A 17131-nucleotide genomic window follows, 5' to 3' on the forward strand; every position below is an offset into this window, starting at 1 on the left:
TGACTTTACAAAGTGAGGCAACAGGAAAACAAGAAGATGAAGATGGATTAGACGATGAATCTGCAGCAGAAAACCAAACCCAGACAACCAAACAGGCTGTGGATGGAAGAAATCTGGATGACAGAGCGTCTTCAAACCCTGAAACTGTTCCTTATCTGAGCATCGGAAGAAACCAGAACCAGAACAGTCCAGATGAGTTAGACAATCAGCCCAAAGATGGTCAAACTGAGAGATCAGTGATGGAGAAAGTCATGAGCAGAGTCTCCACCTGGCCTCTGGCTGCCATGCAGTGGCAGACGAGATGTAAAACCACAGAAGAAGAAGGAGGAAAAGCGTTGGATGTCTTCACTGTGATGACTCCAGAGCTCCTGAAAGAGGACGCCGGCGCAGCGAAGCCTCCTCTGGACTTAGAGGAGGCCGAAACAGAAGAAAGGGATGAGAATCCACCAGAAAAATCCAACCCTGAGTCGTCCAAATTCAATAAAAACACAGCTTTAGTCACAGATGAACAGCTGGAGACAGAAGACCAGAACCAACAGGAAAGACCTGCTCAGACCAGAGACCCAAGACCTGCAGAGAAGAGCAGCAGAGGAAGCAGCAAACCTGAGAAAAGGATGGAGCCAAAGCGAGCTCAGAGGGAGGCCAACCTCAGCTCCAGGGCGCCCTCTGGTGGCACGTCTCCAGATGATGAAACCCTCCTGTCAGGAAACCAGTACGCCTTCATGGACCTGCTGCACGAGGTGGTGCAGAACAACGGCCGCTGGACCCGAGAGAGGTGGAGGCAGACACACGGGAACAAGCAAAGACGTTAGGAAGGATATGTTGAGAGGAGAGCACACAACACTTAGATTTTCTTTCTTTAAACATTAAAAATAATCCAGAATAAAAAATAACTAGAAGATTCTTGGTGTTTGGGGGAAGTTTCGTCCCTGATTTGAGTAAAATAAGAGAAAAATTAGAAATCATCCAGCTGAAGATGTCTTTTGCTGTCGTCACATTAGTTCCTACATTTCCCAGAATGCAACACTATTTTAGAGATTTCCTCCCTGCTTACCAATTTATTCATTTTTCCTGTGATTTATTTTTAGTATGTTAGTCATGTTTTGGGTTTTGATAAAGAACTAAATTATAAATCTACAAGAATAAAGTCTTAATAAAACATTAGTCTTTAAGCTAACAGAATAAAGTCTTCATTTTATAAGACTGAAGGCATAAATAATGAGATTTTCAGCCTTGATATTACAGAAATAAAGTTTTACTGTGATGAAAGGTAAGTCTGTAACATACAAGAATAATGACTTAAAAAATCTGAATATATGTCTTAAGCTTCAACAACAAAATCATGTTTATTCTAACCCTAACCCAAGTACAGTTCTTAAATATAAGGTGTAGTTACGTGAACATGACTGCATTTCGGCAGGCGACGTTTCCTAGGCTCAACTACTAATTTCAGGGTCTAAAGGACTTTTTGTAAATTTTAATTTGCAGATTTTTAAACAGCCTGCTAAAATTACCACTTTAATGAAAAACAACACTTTAAAAAGTCACATGAACTAAAGCTAGAAATGACTTCATGTCACTTATGTAAATTAGCTACCTGGATATTACTGGACATGATGAGAGGACTTCGGTGATTCTCCTCCCTCTGTTCACTGCGTCACTCGGACTTCTCTTTTTGGAGCAATTTTACATGTTTATATTAATTTGTGGTGTTTTCACGGAAGCTTATCTGTTTTCAGCAAAAACTGAAGTATCAGTATTTTTGGTCAGCTCCTGAAAAGTAACTACGAACACCATCTTTCTCTGCCATTCTCATGGCAACGCTCGAAGTACAGCAGGGGAGGGGGAAGGCCAGAGTGCGCATGAGCGGTGAGTGAAAAGAGCGCGAAAATAGAAACTGTAGTTTAACCGTCAATCTCATCGTCAATACTATGCTAAAAATCCCTCTAAACCTGTTTAAACACACTTCCATTCAGTTTTTGACTTACATTTTTCATCAGCCGAGCCAAGAAACGCTGCCTCATCCAAAGTGTTTGTGGTTTGTTGTCAGTTGGGGGCGTAACTCGGGCGTGCATCCCTATAACTGGTATGCCAGGAACTTATGAGCTGAGAAACGGTCTGTGAAACTATGAACTACGTCAAAATGCATCAGTTTTTAACGCTTGTTTTCTTTAATTAATTGATCATAACTAAAGCACTAAAGTCCCAGGCCTAATTAAAAAATTTTTATACAAAGAGCTACGTCAAAATGATAAGGTTATGATTTAAAAAAAATGAATGTATCAAATTTTAAGGATAATTTGTCTTATAAAAGTTGCCATACTACTGGAATAAAACTTAAATAAAATAATAAAATAATTGATTTGCTAGAATAAAGTTATATTTCTTTGAAGAAAAAAACAAACAAAATTTTTTTTTTAAACTTTTGTGCTTTATCTTTATTAAAAGAGGGGAGAAAACATTTTTTTAAATGATGAAAATTTAAGTGTAATTTATAAACTCAAGCAATGAGTTGCTCTTTTACTTCATGTAATGTCCTGTAACTCCATGGTACAGGACAAAAAATACCATCAATACCAGTCACTGGTGTACACTCTTCATTTAAAGAGGGGGTATGTGCCTTTTTTTCAGTCCCTCCTAATAAATTTACATGATTTACATCTCAAAATGAAAAAAAAATCTCTTTTTATTCTCTCTCTGGTGTTTTAGAAAACTCTTACTTCAGCCTCTGTCTAAAAAAATGTGTTCCAGCTGCTGTCTCTTTAAGGCTCCTAGCTCCACAAACCCCCTTCACTCTGATTGGCCAGCCCTCTAGAGGCCTTATGAATGTATATGAGTTTTAAAATCTGCTCATGTTAAGCATAAATTTGTGACATTGATTGCATTCGTACTGATTTTAAATTAATCACCTTACTCATGTATGATGTGTGACCTTCAAAATAAGAGCTCAGATTTTAAAACACTGATTCATGTGATTCCTGCTGATTTTACTGAGTCGTCTTTGAGGAAATAAAAAAGTCCGATCGTTGAGTTTCTCTGGCTGCATGCAGCATTTATTTGTTCATATTTTATGTCCAAGTACACTCGCTCTCATAAGAAATAGTACAAAATGGATCAACCCCTTTTTGACGATGACTCAGAAACAGAAAGTGGAGGTAAACATGAGAACACCGAGACGACATGCATGTTCCATTCATAGAAATACACAGTATCAAATAATGGCTCCAACTTGCAAGCAGTTGATTAGTAATGAGTTTCTATCACACGTAATGTCCGGCTAAATGTACAAAAGTTATCGTTCTTGGCAAGCTTGAATATCAAAACATGCTGTTTAGAGTTTACATGCCCCGTGTGTTTCTGTAAGTATGGACAGGAGAAGATCTGTGCGCTAAGATTTGTCACGAGTGAGGACCGAGGACGATGACGATGAGTGAGTCTGGACATCGATTACATCATTTGCCGCGGTCCCTCACTGCTCAGCTCTCCTGCCCTGTAAACTGACACTTCTGAGGGGCCGAGAGCGACGTCTCCGTCTGTGGATCACAAACACTGGGGAACAGAAAAGAAGCTGATTCCTCAAAGAAAGGGAAGAGAAACCGTCTGATAATACTTCACCACTCGCTGCTCGCCGACAAGGGAAAGAAAACATGATACTGCTCATCTGGATGTCTGAATACTGCCCGTCGCGCTGCACAGATTCTGGTTAAAGGGTCATGCTGATCTGCTCCTGACATCTCCACAGAGCTTAGTGCAAAAATAGTTCAAGTCCTCTTCCACTTCTATCACACACAGACAAAAACAAAACAACGAAGAGTGGAAAAGGTCGTATTTACAGAGGGACAAAAACCGAGCAGATGGTGAAGGATGCTCACTGGCGCCACCTTCAGGATTCACTCTCAGCTCGGGTTAGATTAAGGTTAAACTTTTTCCATCTGTGCAAAACTGTTCAGCTACGAGCTGCAGGACAACTCCTGGAATAAAACTCTAACACCGAATGTTTTCAACCAACATTGGTGAGGATATGTCGGCCAAATCTGAAGGACATTTACTTCTTTACATCCGTCTTTCATTACTCCACAGTCACTAAACTGTTACCGCAGCCAAGACACTAAAAGCAGGGGGACAGCTAAACGTGGCTGCCATGGAAGTCACCACCTCAAAAAGTCTCAAGGGTTGTTTACACGACAAGGGTTTTAGGATAAAACGCAAAAGTACTGTTGCATTTCAGTTGCTCGTTTACACGGAAACAGCGTTTTAGCCAACCTAATAGGCGTGGGAGAGAAAAATCAGTACACAATGTATTTGGATTTTTTGTCCAAAAAACTCCTTTTTTTTCTTTTCAAACTTCAATTCTTCATTTCAGTCTTTGTTTATAAACAGAATAAGAAAAAAGTTTCCACTTTTCACCAGCAGGGGGTGAAATGTTTCTCTCTGACTCACGTGATGTTTATGGGAAACTACGGCCCCTGATATAGTCTGTAGACATTAGCATCATCTTTTAACTTTTTTTTACATGGTCTGGTGTTAAAAAAGCAAACTAAAAGTCGTGAAAAACATAAATATTGAAGAATCATAATTTAAATTGAATAGGCACCCCAAAAATTGTAACAGAATCGTATTGTGAGAATAGCATATCGTCCCAGCTGTACGACCTAAGGCCTTGTTTACATGAAAAAGTGTTATCTAAAAACTCTAAAACAGTGAAAAAAATCGGGGACTGAAAACGCGGTAGTAAGCATGCCAGGCCTGTAGTTAGCCCCATAACTGTCTTGTACAGAAGCGGCTTTTAGTAGATCTCCATCGTAGTAGAGTCGGGCCGATCATCTGGTGCAGAGGTGTCGAACTCATTGTCACTGAGGGCCACATTAGCATTATGGTTTTACTCAAAGGGCCACATGTAACTGTAAGACAGTATAAAATGTAGCTAAATGTGATGTAAAATGAACAAAACTACTGCTTCAAAAATACTCCCTCTGAAAAAGACTTTGCTGCACAACCACAATAAAACTAGCTTTCACTGCCACATTGTTTTGCTTTCTTGAACACATCCTGCTGTGATTGCTGTTTGTATTTTAGATCTTGCTCTGTTTGTTCTTTTTCTTGAAGGCTCACTTTGGCATACTTATTTCCATCAAAATCCAGACGTCGATTGTGCTCTTTGACAACCACCAAGGCTTTATGACACAAAAGACATCCTCCTTGAAACAGCCTCCATCTGCTTCACCTTTGGTAATTTTCGGATCATTGTTTTATTTCTCAATTCCACTAGTTTGGAAAATGGTACTGATGTGAAGACACTGCCATCTAGTGGTGGGGCAGGGATGGGTACCTTTCACATTTGAAAAGATACGGTAGTAATGCCTGGTACCTGGCAATTGAGTAGCGGTACTCAACGGTACCAATTTACAGTACTTTTTGTATTTATGTGATACAAAAATATCAATTTGTTTATTAATATAATATTTTTTTAAATTCTATTTAACATATTTTTTTCATCAGTATATAACCTTGTAATGCTGTGTTCATGTCGTGCATGGAAAATCGCCTACTCTTCCACTCCCTCACGGTCACAAGGATACCTTTTGATTTAATGTGAATCGGTACCCGATAATTATGACAGAATTTGATCAGTACCAATAAAAGTACCTAATTCAGTACCCATCCCTGTGGTGGAGTGTTGCCACTTTGAGGGTAACAACTGATAGGTATAATGGGAAATTTATTTTATGGTCAATGCATACTTTTGACTTTTTTATCATGCTGTAAACATCAATGTTCTCTCCCTATTCTTGGGTCCTTTCATTTTAAAACCAATTTTTATGGTGTAGGATGCCTATAAATATTGATGATAGTCATGTTTTTGGGCAATTTTGGATTTTTTATGAGTAATGTAGTCACAGTAGTTTAAGTGACAAACTTGGCACACTTTATGTTTTCAAGTTCAGTTGCTGTATGAAACACTACATCTGACTTCACTATTTCAAACACAATAAAATAGAAAAGTTGTTTTCTATTAAACTGGGCAGAATGTCACAATGTATTACAATAATGTGATATTGTGATATTATCGTATTGTGACCCAAGTATTGTGATGCGTATCGTTTCACGGGGTTCTTGGCAATACACACCCCTATGGTGTGGTGGGCCACAATTGGCCCACCGGCCTTGAGTTTGACACATGTGATCTGGTGTATTGGTGAATACTAAGAGCAGAAGAGGAGCAACAGATGCACATTTTGTTGGAAGACAGTCAGCAGATTTAGCAGCACAAGCACAACACGGTAGTTTGCGCCGATCGCAACAACGATACTGTTGGACTGTTGGATGCTGTTTCCATGTAAACGTGAAACCAAAACGCAACAAAACTTTTGCATTTCACCCTAAAACTATTGTTGCGTAAACGGCCCCTGAAAGGTTAAGCTGACGTACAGACTGATAAGATGCAGCTGTTTGTTTCTACTCTCCTCAAAGTCGCTTCTGTCAGAAACCAATAAAAGACGACGTCCATGGTTTATACTGTCAATGATTACGACGTGAAAATAAATTAAGACGATTATTCCATCTTTTTCTTTTTCCATACGAAGAAGAGGATCGTATCTCAAAAAATAAGACTCATGTCGACATATGTGGATTATAACTGATAAATAAATAAGGACAGAAACATTTGGGGAAACTTGAAGTACAGTTGATTCAGACGCCTTCAAACTGATTTCTCTGATAAGCTGTCGGCTCATTTTAAAAACACTGATCTCACAGAAAGGGTGAATTTGGCACATAACGTACAAATCATTATAAAATATTTACAACAGAAAAAGAGTAAACAACAACAAAAAAAGTGATTTCAGACACTTAGAGCAGCAACGTAAGTCATAAATATTCACTTTTAACAAATTCAACTAAACTAAGAGAAATGCTAACATTCCTACTATGGCCGATAAAAGAGCCACTACAGTGAGATTATTCACAGATCTGGTAAAAAAGTTTGTGCTCATAAAGAAAACGGAAACCTTCGGGTTTAGAAAGAGACAAAAACAAACAGATAGATCATAATAAATTAAGAAAAGTGCACATGTAGTGTAATTGAACCATAAAATGCTCTGAAGAATAGAAATCTGTAGCCTTCACTCGTAGAAAACATGATGTTTCAGATGCAGAGGAGGGTGGAGTTGCCCCGAGATTCAGGTCTTTGTGAGTTTAGGAGGAAGAAGACGACGAAGAGGGGGTCAGAGTCGTGGCAGGAGGGCAACTTCACCCCGTGTGAGATCATGGTTTGATTTCCTGTACAGTATGTGTGTGACATCCTCCTGGGGCTGTTCAGAGACCAACACGACGCTGACCGAGCTAAGAGGGTGAGGTGTGTTTGGGGGGAGTCGGTGGGTAACGAGGCACTCTTCTCTTCATGCATCCTCCTGTAGCAGCTCAGTGGAAACAGCAGCTCTTCTTCTCTCTTTCCAAACGTTGATTATTTCTGCTCTGAGGCTGAGAGACACGTAAAGCACATTCACGATGGACCACTGCTCGAAGCCAGCCTCCATCTCAGTCGGCCCACAGGCTCAGAGGTTAAGGGTCGGGGTGTGGAGGAGGACCGAGGAGTTCTCAGAGGTGAGTCTCGTCCCTCGTCTCTGTGCCAAAGTCCTGCTGGTTCCTGGTGCCTCGGGCCTGACCCACCTGGGAGTCCTCTGGCATGTGTGCCAGCGGGTCTGACCGGATGATATACCTGAGAAGACAACGTCAACGTGTTCAAAAGATCTGATGTGTCGCTTTAAAGACGAATAACTGGTGCCGTTATCCTCTATTTATATTTTAGTAACGTTACGGCTTATTCTGGCCACATTCTGACCTCATTCTTGCAACATTCCTACTTTATTCCAGTAACATTTCGGGCCAATCCCAATTCTACCCCTTAGCTCTTGGTTTTGCGTGTGCACGTGTCATGAAATGTAATCCCAATCCTCCATATAATCAAGGGAAAGAGCGACACAACACTCAAAAGAAGACAAACCAAGACCTCACTTGAAACCAGGCGGTAAAACAAATTTCCCGCGATATCCATATTTTTTAAACAGGTATCCAATCCATTGCTACTTCACGTTAATATTAGCCATTTTTGAATTGTTGGTTTTATTTTGAAATCAACGATATTACGATCCAGCTAACTATGCTGCTATAGCTAATAGCTACACTGATGTCAGACCAGGGCGATGGGTTTGCAGGCTTTCATTGGTGAACTTAAAAAAAGCTGCATTCAGGAGCTGCATTAGCTAAACAAGCTACAAAAGGCAAATGTCACGGCATTTAGAAGCTATATAATATAGCCACTGAATACCATGAAGTTAGCTTAACGTTAGGTTAATTGTTGTTGGAGATCCTACATGTAACCATGGCTGCATTGTTTACATGTGAAATCAGCTGTTAGCAGCCTGTAGCATGTCAATGCTAACTGGTGCAAGGCCCAATGTTTTCCCACAAGGTGAGGAGAAGGAGGTGAGGACGACGTGCTGTTTCTCAGGTGTGAGCTAAGAAGTGACGACATGGACCTGTCCTTCCATCCATTGTTATTGGGAACGTAAGATCTATCTCCAATAAGATGGACGAGCTAGCTGTGCTAACCCAGCAACAGAGGGAATACCAGAAGGCAGAGTAGCATCATGCTATTCACAGACTAACAGAGCTAACAGCAGACACCTACACCACATTGGAAGAGCTTCACCTGCTGTGAGCAGACAGGATCCAGGAGACAGAGACTGAACAGACTGCTGAAGAAGCTCAGTCCTGGACCCTGTGGAGGTGGAGGCTGGCTGACTGGACAATGATGGACAAGCTGTCACCATCTATTTTCTTATGGAGCTTTTTGCACTTTCTATAAACTTTCTTACTTTTGTTTTCTTGATTGCTGCTGTGACTCCTCCTGAATTTCCCCTCAGGGATAAACAAAGTATTTTCTATTCCATTCCATTCTATATAATTCTATTTTATTCTATTCTATTCTATCAATGTTCACTTTTCGTGTCTTGTTACTTATGTGATGTGGTGCATTGTAGTGGTGCCTGTTTGCTGTGAGTTTGTCACCCAAGTCTGACATCAGTTTATCATCAGTTTGTAAAATAGTGTTTGGTTTGGAAGTGAATAAACAGTCGCTCTGCTTACGACAGCCAGTAAGCGTCTACGAGTGATGATGTAGCAGGGAACGAGTGGCGTCTCTTTTAGGGACGTTTTATTTTTCCCCTTCCACTTGGCCCTTAAAACAGAGAGCCAAGGGGAAGGGGTAGATGAAGGGGTAAGAATGACAATTAGGATTGGCCCTTTGATTTTGAAACTCTGAAGGATAAAGACTGAAAAGTTTTGTCTTACACGATGTCGTTGAGCTCCAGCATGGTGTCGGGGGGAGGGTTGATGAGGACGTAGGACAGCGTGTTCTGATGGTCGTTCATCTCATCTGGAATCAGAGAAAGAGGAAGACGTTCAGAGCGGCTCCTGAGCACCATTGTCCTCCTCCATCAATCACAACATCAGCTAATGCTAATGCTAATGCTAGCCTCTAAAATATAAAACCCCTCATTCCAACCCTTACTGAGGACACAGGCAGAGTAACCCTGGTACAGAGGAAGGTGAGGCTGAGTTTAATACAGTCAATATTCTGTCTACAGCCTGACCAAAGCTGGAGTCTTCACTTTATTCTCCTCATGTTACAACTTTATTCTGGCAAAATGAATCACAACTTTACAACTCATAACATCATAACACTACGACAGTGACCTCACATTATAGAGACTCCATTCTTATCACATCAGTTTCAGCTTCATTCTCATTAAATTAAACTTAAATTCAAAGTATTTTGAATAGATTGTTGTATAATTATGAATTTATGCTCATAACATTAAAACTTTATTCGAATAACATTATATCTTTTTTTCATGTGATATTATGACTTAATATACAAAACATTTCGACTTGTTCATAGCAACACTACAACTTTATTCATATTATATTCAGACTTTTCTTTTCTGAAAGTTAAACTTTTTATAAATATCATTATAACTTTAAGCTTTTTGTAGCATTTTTGTAGATTTAGGAAGGTAACATAACTTAATTTTATTGACAATTCAACTTCACTATGGCTTTATTTTCAAAGCTTAACAACTTTATTCAACTTTAATTTTGTCATATTGGGACTTTATTCCTGGAACCTTACAACTGTAGACTTTACATTATGACTTTTATGACTTTAAGTATTTATGACTTCATTCTGGTGATATTTTGACCTTATTCCAGAGCTTTACTTCTTTACCCTATCAACGAGTTGATGAGCCTAAACCTTCTCCAGTTAAGCAAAGATCAAGCTAAAGTCGTTGTTTTTGGAGTCAGATCAGAGAGATTTACTGTCAGTGAGCAGCTCCAGACGTTAAAGATAAAAAACATTGACTATGGCAGAAATCTGGGGGTGATCATGGACTCAGAGCTGAATTTTTAACAAATACATTAAGACAGTTACAAAGTCAGCCTACTATCACTTACAGTGGAGGAATAAAGGACTGGCGTGTCAACCTGAAAAAACTGGTCCAGGCTTTTATCTTCAGTAGGCTTGACTGTAACAGCGTCTTTACAGATCTCCCTAAAAACCAGTCCAGCTCAGAGGTCTTTAACTGGCTTCCTGTTTGTCACAGGATAGATTTAAAACACTACTGCTGATTTACAAAACTCTGAATGGATAAGGGCCAAAATAGATCAGTGATCTTCTAATCTAGTAAGACCCATCAAGACCACTTAGGTCATCAGGATCAGGTCTGCTTTCAGTCCCCAGAGTCAGAACTAAACATGGAGAGGCAGCATTCAAATTCTATGCTTCAAATATGTGGAACAAACTGCTAGAACATATCAGGTCTGCTGAAACTCTGAGCTCCTTTAGATCAAGTTTGAAGACTCAACTTTTTACAGCTGATTTGTATATTCAAATCATTTGAAAATCCTTTTTTAACAAATCATTTTAATAGATTATTTTTTAACATATTTCAATATTCTTTTTTAACAAATCATTTTAATAGATTATTTTTTAACATATTTCAATATTGTTTTTTAACAAATCATTTTAATAGATTATTTTAAACAAATCATTTTAATATTTTTTTAACAAATAATTTTATTTTTTTACTAATTATTTTATTATCATTTTTTAAACAAAAATCATTTCAATATCTTTTTTGAACAAATTATTTCAGAATCTTTTTTAAAACATATCATTGTAATGTATATATTTTTTAACAAATCATATTAAAAAAAAAAAACAAAAAACTATTGCAACATCCCTTTCAAACAAATCATTTACATTTTAGTATTTTTTTTTTGTACGACAACACTCCACTGCAACTTTAATGCTAATATCTTTAAATCTGTTTTAACCTTTTTTTGCTATTTTATTTTTTTCTATTGTATTTGTTTATTTATCTGCTCTTTAATTGATTTTTTATTGTCTTCTTTCAAGGCTGATTTGTATGACTGTAAAGCACTTTGAATTGCCTTGCTGAAATGTGCTGTATAAACTAACTTGCCTTGCCATATCCCCTGTTGAATTGTCAGTATATATGGCTTTTTTTTTTTTTCAATTTCTAACTCTATTTTGAGAGAAAAAACCTTTAAGAAATCTTCACCCAAAGATATTTCCTACAATATTAATTTACAGAAAAATGTAGTTATGTAATTGTAAGTGAAAAGGAACAACAATGGTTTATTTATGAATCGATAAGAGGACTCTGACTCACATCCATTCCCAGTGTAACTGTGTTAGTGTGTGTTATTCCTGTATGACACTGGTGTGTGTGCTTGTGTGTGTGTGTGTATGTGTGTGTGCTCTCTGGTGGCAGCTCCTACTTGCGTTGTGTTTTGGACAGAGGAAGGGAAAAGAGGGCACAGTGTCTCCATCACAACCCACCTGTTTGTGGCCCTTTATAAAGGTGGGCGGGGGTGGAAGAGAGAGAAGGGCTAGCCGTTACTAACAGGGCACTGAGAGGAGCTCAGGGAGGGGAGGGGGGAGGAGGGGGAGCAGGAGGGGGGAGGAGGGGGGAGGGCCCATGCTGCCGGCCCATGCGCAGCGTCAGGACAGAGCCAACATGCAGACAGCGTCCGCGTCCGGTTCCCCGCCACATTCCTCTTTCTGCTGCGCATTCAACACTCCACCAACAGGCTTCGTAAGGCGGCAGGTTGCCATGCCAACGGACAACACTTAGCCCCTCCCCCACCACCACCAATACAACCCACCCGAAGAGTGACATATGACACAAACTCGCAGACACACACACACTCTCTCTCTCACACACACACAGGACATGCTCCAGCATCCGTCAGACCGGACCAAACGCGACTCAAACCAAACGGAGAGGAGCAGAACACATCGGGAGTGTGAGAGTGGAAGAGGAGGATCCTGGAGCTGAAACCTGAACTCTGTGAGAGGAAATATTAACTCTTAGTGTGCTGAGAGGAAAGATGCTTTATTATTAATGAGTGTTTGTGTCCTGCTCTAAAATACACTCCCAGTTTACTCTAATCAGTCTATAAAACATGAATAATACCATGGCCGCAAAAAACACAAACCCCCAATGTTTGGAAAATCAAAAAAATGACTCAAATCAGCTGATGTGTTTGTTTTATCTCCACAATGATAAGACACAAAATAAGTTCAACTTTACTGAGCTGGTTCTGTTAAATCGTTCTGCAGCTGTGATTATTTTATTCCTTTAAAGCTCCTGCAGAAAATTTTCTGTTTATGTTGAGTTTGACGCCCCCTGTGGTCAAAAAGGGAACTTCCCTTCTCTGCCATTTCTTTTCCTGTATGTGTGTAAGTTATTTCAAGCAAGATTTTCCAACATTACCAAAACACTGAAGATGAGGAGGGAAAAGGATGTTATCAACTAGTCTGACTGACAATGAGAAGTTTAAAGAGGGGTTTTTTTTTTTTTTCTTACAGACACTCTTAAATCTTCTGGTAGCTTTATCTAATTTACAGCTCAAAAATAATCCCTGTTTTTTTCTCACTGGCGTTTTAGGAAACCCTTATTAACTCGTATCCTTTTAGCTGCTGCTTCTGATTTATCAGCCCTCTGGAGGCCTTGGTGTTTGAGGCCCGCCCGTCCAACATGACACAAACCAATTAGGAGATCCTTAAGCCATGGTGTCATAATTTCAGCAAGTCTTATGAAGATCTCACTAAAAATCTTGCAGAGAGTTTGAGCTACTTTAAGAACTTGCTGTTTTGATGAGTTTACAGACAGATGACCCCTTTTTAATCAGGATACCCCCTCTTTAAAAAAAAAACAGGTTGTGATGTTTGTTTTTGTAGATCATAAAAGCTTCTCAAGCTGGTAAAAAAAATCTTCAAAAAATGAGAAATGGACTTTGAATCTGACTCTGAGCTTCACTTTTTATCCTTGTCCTGTTTAACTTTAACTTTTCCATGTATCAAAATGCCATCATCTTGTTTCCGCCAGCAACTTATATCATGGAGTGGACATTATCTTTGTCATTATCTTAATCTAACAACGTGATAGTTAGATGAATTAATTACACTGCAAATTAATGCATTATAAAAATTGACCTAACACCAACTCATTGGCTGCCAGTCATTTTCAGAGCATCTTGAATGATCTTTCAAGACCCAAATCTTGTTTTCTCTAACTATGTAAACACCAAAACTACCTAAGAAGAGTGGACTCCCTTCTTTTATGTCTCTCTTCCTGTTTTTGATTAAAAAACAAACTTTCTTTGATCAGGTTCATCTCGGCGGCTCATCTTTTCTCACGATGGCGCCGCTCTTTCTCTCTGAACTACCGCGACACATCCTCAGTTGGAGCGTAAGCTGCCTGAACATTTTTTGACTTGCAGTTTCTCGCTAAGCCTCTGTCATCTCTCATCTTCTCCTCATATCCATGCTGAGCTCTCATCCAAAGAGCGCACCGCTCTCACCCACAGTAGTTAAAGAGCAGGATTTTGATTGACAAGCTATGACAGACCCCACCCCACCTCCCCCTGCTGAAAAACATAACTTACTTCTATAGATGCAGTAAACGGCTATAATTAAGGCCTGAACCACACGTATATGGATATATTTCTAAACGCACATTTTTCTGTCCGATTGGGCCTTTCAACCACACGAACACGGCGATTTCACCCACATAAACTTAGATTTTTACAAACGGATAAAAAAGTGAAGAAATAAAAAAATATCCGGTTGAGTGGATCCGTGTAGCGGTGTTAAATGGAGCTGGTGTTGACGCAATGACGTCAAGCGCCAACAACAAGTCACTGTGTTTGACTGCGCATGCTCATAACGTTCTTCTTCTATGGTTTTCACATTTTGCTAACCTGCTACTTATCGGCCAGGCAAAGCATTGCAGGCTTCAGATGCGACTGTTTTCAGTTTGGCCTCTTCGTACAGGCAGAGATATTCCTGTGGTGTGGACAGAGATTCTTTTTAAAACGAGGACAAAGATATCCAATCAAAAAAATATCCATATACGTGTGGTTCAGGCCTAAATTGACGTCTATAGAACGCGGATATTGGCCAATTGAAAAAAATGTGGATTTACAAATCTTCTCTTCTTCGTGTATTGATTTGATTAGTCAAGCACTACAGTTTTGTAATGTCCTAGAATTCAAATTCTTTATTTAGGACCTCAAGCAGATATGAGATTGAAATGTGATTAATTAGATTAATTAATTACAAATCCTGTAATTAATTTAATTATTATTTTTTAAATTGTCTGACTAATTATTTTTTTTAATTTCCATCCTTTATCGGCTGTTGAGGTTTGTAAAAATACACAGATGGAAGAAAGGAAAAAAAAACATATTGAATTGTGTTGACATGTATACATGGTATTGTATTGAAAAAGGAAAATTGAACAGAACTAAGATCCCATAAAAAAAGTTTATTTTATTTATTTTTATGCATTACCATTCTGGTTAAAAGTCAATGCTTCTAAATCACCTTTTTTGTGTTTTCATCATATTTGAGCACTGGTTTGTGTTTTTTTGGCCATGGTACAGCTTTAAAGAGACACTATAAGTCGTCCTGATGAGAAGAAATAACAGAGCAACAGGATGAGGAGCACAGATTAGCGTCTCTTCAGCTGAGTCTGTTATTTTCTACATCAGGAACCCGCCCATGCACTTTAAGAAAACCATGACGTCTAACTTCTGAACTTCCATCCACAGACTTGATGCGTTCCGCTCCACTCCTGAAGCCAAACTCTGATGCCCTGCAGACCTCTAGCTGCTCGTCACCTCACGGGAACACAATGCAGAGAAGAAACCAGACGACAGACAGAGAGAGGAGAGTGATAGACTGAGAGAGTGGCTGCTGATCTACGGGACTCTGCTGTGACGCACACACACTTACACACAGTTATACGCACGCACACACACTCATGCGATAAGAGTTGCAGTATCGTGGTCCAGCGGCTAACCTGACGGCCTGGTCCCCTCTGAATATGGCTGCTCTGAAATGTCCTGCAACTCTGAGCAAGGGCATTCACTGTTAAACTTCAACCGCCTCATTTTTCATCATCATACGCTACAAATTTAACATAAAACATCTGCTTTAAGAAATTAAAAAAGCTAATTCTCTGATTTTTTTAAAGGATGCTGGTGAAAGGACAAACTCCTTTCTCCTCATGATGGATGTAACCACTCACATGTTGGTAAAGGAGTTAGAAACAGCACAAAGTTTACCTTGCAAATATCCTAGATTTACTCGGTTCATGACATCGCTCGCAGTCAGATTAGAAACATCCTCTACAGCGCCAGAGGAGGAAGGAGAGAGGAGCCACAGAGAGACAGGAAGGAAGCAGAAAAGGGGGGAGGAAACAAAGAAGAAGAAGAAGAAGAAGAAGAATCAGGCAGGCAGCAAACGCTTTGCAGTTTCAAATAAACGTTTCAGAAAAAGGGGTGTGAGACAGCGAGATGCAGAGAAGCCATGCGTTTAGTGAGTGTGCACAGAATCACTTCCAAATGATTCATCTGTCACATGTTTATGCTCCTGTCGCAGTAATCCTCACTGACATTCACGCTTCATTAGAAGGTCTGGATCTTTTGGGGTTCTTCCTGAAACGTATTTAATCCACATGTTACATTTTGGCAGGGCAAACACATCTGGAGCATGATTCTGCTTTGACTTTTTGAAGCATGAAGCTGGGAGGAAAAAGAGCTGAAAGGAAAACAAATGAAAACAGAAGAAGAAGAAGAAGAACGCAGGTGTTGGAATGATCATGGGTGGACTGATGTGTGTTTGATGACACACTGATGAGGAGGTGTGTGAAGCTCATGTGAGAACAGGGGCGATGGAGTGTGATGGTAATGATGTGTTTAGTTAAGACCCACACTGTCACGTCTTATGGAGAGCAGATGAGGTGAGATAAAATGAGTGAAACACACATTTGACATTTAGAAATGCAGCTGAAATAATGTCATTGGTTGAAAGTGGGTGGAGCTTAAGATACACCTGAACGACGGAGTCTTATTTTTGTATTTTTCCGTTTTGAGTTGTACACTAACATGACATCTTAATCTGATTTGCCTTAATTAAATTGACAGTGATAGAGAAATGTGGAGCAAGATGCTGTCCTGCAATCCAGACACCGGCAGCAGAGCTGTTTGGAGAACCTCTAAAAAAGTTACTTAAACATAAAATAGCAGTGAGAACAGCTCACCTGACGTTCAGTCTGACATTATCTTCAATGAATTTGCAGTAGTTGACGTTTGCCAACAAATAAGAGAAAAGAGGAATAACAACAAAAGCTTTTCTGAGTTATGACTCAGTTTCCCATGAGCACTAGCACCCACTGTCCTGAGGCAAACGTAACCTCACTCTTCATTTTATTGATAGACTCTCAAGTTTGAACAGACCACTGCAGAATAACTGCTGACTGTGGGTTGGAATGAACATTAGCACAAACAGTTTAAGCCTTGTTTTAGCCTTTAGCTCATGTTATTTAGCCTTAAGCTCGTGTTATTTAGCCTTTAGCTCATGTTTTAGCCTTTAGCTCATGTGTTGGTCTTAAGCATGTGTCATAAAGCCTTAAGCTCATGTTTCTTTTCCCTTAGCTTGTGTTTTAGCCTTAAGCTCATGCTTAAACCAAAAGCT

The 17131-nt window shown here is 39.5% G+C and overlaps 1 protein-coding gene across 21 annotated transcripts in view; it reads right to left on the reverse strand.

Moving 5' to 3' along the window:
- Positions 1-2609: 2609 nt before the first annotated feature.
- Positions 2610-17131, reverse strand: part of kcnt1b (potassium sodium-activated channel subfamily T member 1b) — a 146391-nt gene continuing 131869 nt past the window's right edge. For 4 of the 21 annotated variants that reach the window (XM_074670419.1, XM_074670423.1, XM_074670433.1 and 1 more), the window contains 5 exons: positions 15721-15783; positions 15456-15506; positions 11927-11938; positions 9352-9436; positions 2611-7717 (listed from right to left, as the gene is read on the reverse strand). In XM_074670419.1, the coding sequence (XP_074526520.1) occupies positions 7597-7717; positions 9352-9436; positions 11927-11938; positions 15456-15506; positions 15721-15783 (332 nt within the window). In that variant the 3' untranslated portion in view covers positions 2611-7596. The other 17 variants (XM_074670438.1, XM_074670437.1, XM_074670432.1 and 14 more) reach the window with 8 other exon arrangements.

Source organism: Halichoeres trimaculatus, unplaced genomic scaffold (genome assembly GCF_033239565.1).
Source record: "Halichoeres trimaculatus isolate MK-OKI-2021-1 unplaced genomic scaffold, fHalTri1.1 fHalTri1_scaffold_5, whole genome shotgun sequence".
In the NCBI taxonomy this organism is placed as follows: Eukaryota; Metazoa; Chordata; class Actinopteri; order Labriformes; family Labridae; genus Halichoeres; species Halichoeres trimaculatus.